The following is a 7,673-nucleotide window of genomic DNA, read 5'->3' as shown; positions in this document are numbered from 1 at the left end:
ATGTTTCTTCTTGACGACAAACCTCTCTTGAGATATTGAAGTCATCGCTCAAGAAAGAAATAATCTTTAGTTGTTGACAAACTCCTTCATTTCTTCCCCAGAAATATTACGGTTTCTCCTCGACAACGGATGAGCACCACCCCAATTCAAGTCGAAAAACCTGGAGTTAGCTTAAACATTAAGAGAGATGAGTATTTAGATTCGAATATAAGTGAGATGAGTAGCAACGATCGATTCGCAGAAGAGAGATACTAACCAATTATATCCGACTTCGCCGACGGAACAACGCGATTGAAAATCTCATCAGGGTTTACGAACTAATGTGATTAAAGACGTAGAAACACAACGCCTTCCGTTACAGAAACGGATCGTCACAGCTCCACCAGATCGAAGTGAAACGAAGAACACAATCGTGTTGATGAACACGGATTAGGGTTTCGCGTATAGTTAGGTGGTCACTGCGCCTCAAAACAGAGCGCGACACCAATCTCAAGCGAAGCCCGAACGAAACAAAAAAAAAACGAACGCTGCGTTTCATTAAAGATGACACGTGTCAGATGTTGGACGACTGAATTAGTGACATGGCATCCTACGTGTCAGCAGGAAAGAAACATCATTACTTTAAATAATTAATCAGCTAGTTGATAGAGAATCTAGACAAATCTCTATCTTATATGCTGTGTATAACACCGACAATGAACACACAGAAGAAGATACAGAGGGAAGAGTGTGAAGATATTTTCACATGTCGTAATCAATGCCGTTGCTGTGACAGAGTTGTTATCACATGTATGTTTATTGATTACCAATCTATTGAATACCAAAGGTTTCATTGTTTTTTCTCTACAAAATTTTGACAAACAAACTTATAAAGGAATAACCAGAACATCAAGAGAGATTAGTAATAATACTAAATACTCAACGCCTAATTATTACGTGTTCTAGACTTCTTAATTTGTTAGTGGACATTAGTGAGTTGTCATATGAATGTAAACGCAATCTTTTTCTTTTAGTTCTTTTACTGACCTCTCAGTTGCTTATCACCTTTCAGCCACAAGGCCCACAACAAAAGAATTGATTAAGGAAAAAAGAAAGATTTAAACTTACTTAAGAGAACAAAAAATATACAAAAATAGCATTAAATAAAATTCGTTCAACTAATAAAAAGATACAATATTTTGTAATTGATTACAAATTTTAAATGGCATTAAATTTTGTCTAAAAAATTTGATTTGACTTTTTTATATAATATTATATCATCAAAATAATTTATAATTAAACACATATTTTAAAATATATAATATAAATATATAATCTGCTACCATCTAAACTTTGGCTAGCTTTCAAATACCTGCTTAAGCGCTAGTTCTATGCAAAAGGTTTGGTTACTTTCCAACGACTAACGATATCTTTAATATTGTATTCATTTTCTTGGTCGACATTTTATTCATTTATTAGGGAAGGAGAGAAAAAAATAAGAACAAATTCCAAACAAACCCTAATACATGAAGAACTATATGCTATTTTGTGGTAAACGATAAAAAATACGTTCAAATTGTAACAGTCAGTTATGGCGGCATTACGATCAAAATACGGCATATGTGCAGTGATTAAACAAATAATTGTTTCAAGTTTGTTTTAAAATAATATCTTGTCACTACTTCCATTTTTCTTTAAAACAAATTAAATCTTATCATAATAGCATATTATGTATAACATACTTCATGCTTACTATATGTATATAATTATTTTAATATTTCTAGTTTATAATATCTCAATTGATACTATTTATAGATATATTTTTAATAAATTAATATAAAATTATGTATGATATATTATGTTTAGTATTACCAAAATAAATTATATAAAACTTTGTATTTTTTAATATGTGTGAAAACTTTAAAATTCAAAATGGTATAGAGAGAGGATAATTTATACCATTATTAGATAAGTGAATAATATAGAGTGATTTGGTTGGTGTTCTCTTTAACAAAATCAAAAAAAAAATCAGGAAGCCGACATGTACAAGGCCCGAGGAAGAGAAGGGACACAGCTGTGGTGCAAAAGAAGTCGGTCATCTACTCATTTTCACACTGGGGAATGGGGTTCTTTTTTATAAGAGAGAAAAAACAAAATAACTCTGAACTCTTTGGAGATGAAAGATGTCATTGTCAAAAAAACATCAAATGTAAATTCCACAAAACGCGTACCTTTTTCTTGAGTTGTGGACTGAAGAATGGTAGTAGACTAGCTAGCCAGCCAGCTGCTTCCATCTAACCTAGTGGACCAGGGCTATATGCATGGAACCATGACGTTGTCCGATGTGTATAGAGATGCTGAGCTGGCACACACTCCCTTCTTCACTATATATTCACAAACTCCGTCTCACTTCTCTATCTATCATTCATTATTACTACTAAGTTTTGTTGCATCTTTCTCTCTTTAGTATTAAAGCAAACCACAAACAAAAATGGGAAGCTGCTTTCTCTTCTTCGTCGTTTTACTATTATCGTCTTCCGTTGACGCCTGCGACCGATGTCTCCAACGCTCTAAGGCTGCTTATTTCTCCTCTGCCTCTGCTCTCTCCTGTATTCACTCATCCCTTCACTCTCTCTTATTGTTAAATAATTATTTTCTCATCCCTGTCTTTCTTCTACTCTTTTTTTAGCGGGAGCTTGCTCCTATGGTTCTATGGCTACGAGTTTCTTCGCCGGTCACATAGCCGCTGCCGTGCCTTCAATATACAAAGACGGCGCCGGCTGCGGAGCTTGCTTCCAGGTCAGATGCAACAACCCTTCTCTTTGCAGCACCAGAGGAACCACGGTGATGGTCACCGACCTGAACATGAGCAACCAAACAGATCTTATCCTCAGCAGCAGAGCCTTCAGGGCCATGGCTAAGCCGGTTATTGGCGCCGACAGAGATCTTCTTAGACAAGGCGTTGTGGACATTCAATACCAGAGGTTCCAAACAAAACCCTTAGTTTTATTTCATTTAAATTAATTTTTGCTTTAGTAGTAATATAATAACAAATATATTTTGAAAACAGAGTCCCTTGCGACTACGGAAACAAGAAGATGATGAATGTGAGAGTTGAAGAATCAAGCAAGAAGCCAAACTACTTGGCGATAAAGCTCTTGTACCAAGGAGGCCAAACCGAAGTCGTAGCCATCGACATTGCTCAGGTTGGTTCTTCCCATTGGAGTTACATGACCAGAAGCCACGGAGCCGTCTGGGTCACTGACAAAGTACCAACCGGACCTCTTCAGTTCAGATTCGTGGTGACTGCTGGCTTCGACGGCAAAATGCTCTGGTCCCAGCGAGTTCTTCCGGCCAACTGGGAAGCTGGCAAGATCTACGACGCCGGCGTTCAGATCACCGACATTGCTCAGGAAGGTTGTGATCCATGCGACGATCACATCTGGAACTGATTTTTTTTTTTTTTTTTACATAGCCTCATGTGTAATCAGCTATTCACTATTATTTGATTTTAACTGCAATCAATGTTAATTATTAAAACAAAAGAGAACTAAAGAAAGATTAAAAGATGGATATACATATACATGTATGTACAAAAGAGGTCTATATATATATGTACACAGGACCACCTTTCTTTCTACTTGTAACCCTTCAAATGACATTACATTTTTGTGTTTTGGAAAAGAATGTTTGTTTCTTTGCATAAAGAGCACAAAAGAAAAAAAGAAAGGGAGAAAAGATTAGTCAGAAGATCTCATCATGGTCAACTTCTGGTTGATGATTCAAACTCGCTTCTAGTGGCCATGGGGACATTGCCAATGTCTGAGTACTCCCATGGCCATGAGTCTTGCTCGTCCTCTTTTAGTTTTTCATTGTCCTTCTTCTTCTTCTTTTGACAAATGCAGGAGGTCGGGTTCTCATGGAACTCTCCTTCTCTGCTTTCATTTCATCTGGCTCCCCCATGAACCCTGTTTGGTATTTCCGGACCTTGGTTGAGAATTCATCCCATGTCATGTTGTGTCTGTTTGTGAAGATTTTATGGAGTTTCTTGGCGTTTGGACGGATGGTTACTTTATGTCCCATGTATCTTCTGCTCATATATATATATATATTTTTTGTGAAAATTATAAAACAAGAGAGTGTGTAAAAAGTGATGTCAAGTATGCATGCATACCTTCTTCCGGCTAAGATTCTAGCCATGTTGCCGTTGTTGTTGGTGACAAATGCGTCGCTCTCATCACACACGATGAAGTCAAGAGCAGCCATGCGTGATGAGAAGCGTGCAAACGGAGCTAGCTCTTTCTTAGAAGTCAATGTCTCTTTTGTATGGATATTTGGAAACAGAGCTCTTAATGGTGCTAGTGTAGCATCCCCTCCGTATACCTCGCCTGATGCAACGTACAAGTGAACTTCTCTACCAAAGCCTAAGCCCCTGAGCATCAGACCGATCTCCTCTGGAGTCAGGGGACATCTCCCGTGCTCCCGTACCTTGTCAGGGTTTGCCGCCTACACATTACATTGCAAATTAATTTAGTGTTGAATTGATGAAAGAGTTATTATACATATGGAAAGCAACTCATCCTCACGTGTAAAGTTTTCCACCTTCTTCTCATAGCTCCGAGTTCAAGTCTCTCTTTCTGACCTCCCCCATAATAGCATCCGGAGAAGGCCAGCATATCAGGTTCGAACCTAGAACAAACATGCCGCATCTGATTAGCTATATTCATTTTTTTTTTCTTTTTTTTAAAAGAGTTCTTTATTTGTGGTACCTGAGATGAAGGGCAACAAAGTGTTTGGATTTGGTTCTCATCCGGTCAACCAGAGTTTGGCCCATCTTGTTGATAGTCTCCGTATATCTCACCGCATGGTAGTTCACTCTACACCTCAGCTTCTGTAGCTCTGAATCCAGCTGGTTGGCCAGCCTGTAATCGAATTTAGAGAGTTGTACAACCTGCAATATCAGAGTTGATCATGAGCATACTCATAATAATATCAAAGAGGGCCAACTTTTGGAGTAGAAAACTGACTGACATGCTTCTTCTTAAGAAGGGGCAAAACACGCTGCAGGTAGCAAGAGGGTGTGCACTTCCTGGGAACACGAATGGACTGTAGGCCAATGAGTCTTGACTCTTCTCCTTTAGGAAGCTCCTTGATGATCTTGACATCTTTGGAGAGATGCGTAATGAACCAATCAACGTCAAATATTTCTTCGAAGTTGCTGCACCAAAAGAAGTTATGTGTTAGAAAAAAGCAAGAAATTCAATCTCCTTCAAATGCAGGAGAATAATATATATATATATATATATAGAGAGAGAGAGAGAGAGAGAGAGAGGAGGACCTGGTGTCCTTCCAGTATGAATTTTGGTCCAGTTTAGGGATCACAAGAGTGGCATTTAGGATGTAAGCCGCAACCACAGCGTCTATTATCTGAGTTAGATCCCCCCACCACCCAAAAAAAAAGAAAGTCAGAGAAACAAATCGGCTCTCCAAGCAGGTAGTATATAATATAATATGTGAAACTCACCCCTGTTCGCTGTTGGTTTAACCCTCCGCTCGTAGCGATCAGTAGATATCGATCTGTTTGACTCGTCTTATCCAAAACTGCCACCCATTCCAATAAGCATCAGCTGATTAAACAGAGGAATTTTTTTTAAGGGTGCCTAACATACCTTGAAAGGTGTCACTGGCATTGCTGCAGCCATAGTAGGAGTTGGACAATTTCGAGCTCCATAAGTGCCGATCCGATCTTCCTCCATTTTCCTGAGATTACCAAAATAATGATATCATGTGTTTAGTTAAAAAAAAAAGAGAAGGTATTCGGTAATGTATCAATGCTAAGAGCTTTTAACGTACGGGTACGAGAAGCTTGGGTTCCACGGCAATTTGATTCTTCCTCTGAAAACAAAACAGAGAAATGAAATTTCTGAAGATGGATTTTCATATTAAGTTGTTGAAATGAATGAATGTAAACGTACGCCTGGTGGTGAGCGATGGATCACAGGAGGGAAGGAAAAGGAGAAGAGGAGGAGGAGGAGGAGACAGCCGGAGAAGGCAGAGACCAGAGGGAATAAACGGTGACGGCGGCGAAGGAGTAGCAGTAACTGGTGTCGGATTCCGGCCATAGCCAGTTTTTTCTTGTCAGGTTCGGTGCCATAATTCTCCCTTTTCTTCATCTTCAAATTTAAAGACGCCATTAATTGTGTAAGACACAGGAGAAGGAGAAAGAGAGAGAGAGGGAGGGAGGGAGGCTACAAAGAATAAGAAGAAAACAAGAGAAATGGAAAGGAGAGTGTGCAAAATGAGGAGGCCGAGGATGAACAAGAGGTCATTTTTTTCTACAGAAATGACGTTGCTAAGGCAGAGCAAAAGTTGGTTGCCGAGAAACTATGAGACTAACTCCAAACTAATCTCCAACAAATAAACACTCAATATTTTTTTTTAACTCTTTATTCGTATGTGTTTTAGCAACTTACCGAATCTCCCGCTTTGTTCTGTCTGTAAGTTGTATCATTACTTTTTTTTAATTAGTTAGCTGTTTGATGATCTCATTACATTCTTATCTCCTAATCTATTCCAGTTGAAATTGTCTTACTTTTTTCTATTCCAAAATTAGACTTATCTTCTAAATTTTTCTTTTGTTTTTAAAAGCCAACTAGTTCAAAATTTATAAGTTAAATACAGAAAATATAATATTAGAAAACTGTGTTTACGTGCAGGCATGTAATGATTAAATAGGCATGTAATGATTAAATAAAAACCGAAAAGAAGAATTCATTGTGGATGGAATATAACAGCATTTGAATAAAATCAAGTTATTGTCTATAGTAACAATAATAAAAAGCAATGGAATTGTACCTGCATGCATGAGGAGAGACTCACGCAATGGAAAGTCGCCAAAACAGAAACCATCGGAAAATGATTTTAAGTGTGTTTGTTTTGATGAATAGATAGTCTATTCTATTTAAATAGATTGATTAAAAAAATCATCTTATAAAAATATTTTATTAGATTAATTCACTAATAATTTTTATCTTATTAAAACATGAATATTATTTAGAAATAATTTATTTCTCAATGATATGTACAAAAAATGTCACTCACTATTTAATTAGTATACCTAGAACTCTTAAAAACAATAAGTATATCATTCAATTTGAGACCATCCAAATAAATTACTGTTAATATATCTTCTATTAATGGTTCTATAACTTAATCATATCCATAAATTATTTTCAATTTAATTTAATCATATTTATCATATTTTCTGGTTTAAATGATTTTGACACCTTACCATCAGTTCAATCTTTCATGGCAACCATATTAGAACTATGAAATGTTTTATAAAATATTCAATCTGTCTATAATCTTTTATCCACAAGCAACTGGATTTAGTTTTGAAACAGTTTTACTACCGATTTATTTCATTATATTTTTCATTTTTTATTCAGAAAAAACGTTCTGATGGATATTTAAATATGGATTTCAAAATAGATTAACTTCAATTTATTAAGACACTAGGAGGCTTTTCAAAAAAAAAACTGCAAACCATGAAAGAAGTTCTCTAAAGTGGAAAGATGAACAAAAAAACATTCAGATTGTTAATATAGTTAACAAATAATAAAGATAAGGTCCAATATGATTGGAACGTGAGATCACTAATTCCAAACTAACAAATTGTTACAAGATCGATTATA

General features: G+C 36.4%; 1 protein-coding gene and 1 pseudogene across 1 annotated transcript; one reads left to right on the top strand and one right to left on the bottom strand.

Annotated features, from left to right (window-relative positions):
* Positions 1-2,414: 2,414 nt before the first annotated feature.
* On the top strand, positions 2,415-3,500 carry LOC130503143 (expansin-like A2). The gene is made up of 3 exons (XM_056997794.1): positions 2,415-2,588; positions 2,669-2,963; positions 3,050-3,500. Exons 1-3 carry the CDS (start codon positions 2,471-2,473, stop codon positions 3,429-3,431), a joined length of 795 nt encoding a protein of 264 aa, XP_056853774.1. The 5' UTR covers positions 2,415-2,470; the 3' UTR covers positions 3,432-3,500.
* A 208-nt stretch (positions 3,501-3,708) lies between these two features.
* Positions 3,709-6,370, bottom strand: LOC130503142 (protein ROOT HAIR SPECIFIC 17-like; annotated as a pseudogene).
* Positions 6,371-7,673: the final 1,303 nt, after the last annotated feature.

This window comes from Raphanus sativus, unplaced genomic scaffold (genome assembly GCF_000801105.2).
Source record: "Raphanus sativus cultivar WK10039 unplaced genomic scaffold, ASM80110v3 Scaffold0832, whole genome shotgun sequence".
Taxonomy (NCBI): Eukaryota; Viridiplantae; Streptophyta; class Magnoliopsida; order Brassicales; family Brassicaceae; genus Raphanus; species Raphanus sativus.
The sequence above is the reverse complement of the archived record's forward strand: the minus strand, read 5'-3'. Positions and strand labels throughout refer to the sequence as shown.

What these genes read in the sequence shown, in the direction of transcription:
- LOC130503143 (XM_056997794.1), top strand. Translation starts at nt 2,471, where the DNA reads ATGGGAAGCTGCTTTCTCTTCTTCGTCGTTTTACTATTATCGTCTTCC. An exon ending in CTCTGCCTCTGCTCTCTCCT is followed by an intron (nt 2,589 to 2,668) that starts GTATTCACTCAT and finishes CTCTTTTTTTAG; the next exon opens with CGGGAGCTTGCTCCTATGGT. An exon ending in GTGGACATTCAATACCAGAG is followed by an intron (nt 2,964 to 3,049) that starts GTTCCAAACAAA and finishes TTTTGAAAACAG; the next exon opens with AGTCCCTTGCGACTACGGAA.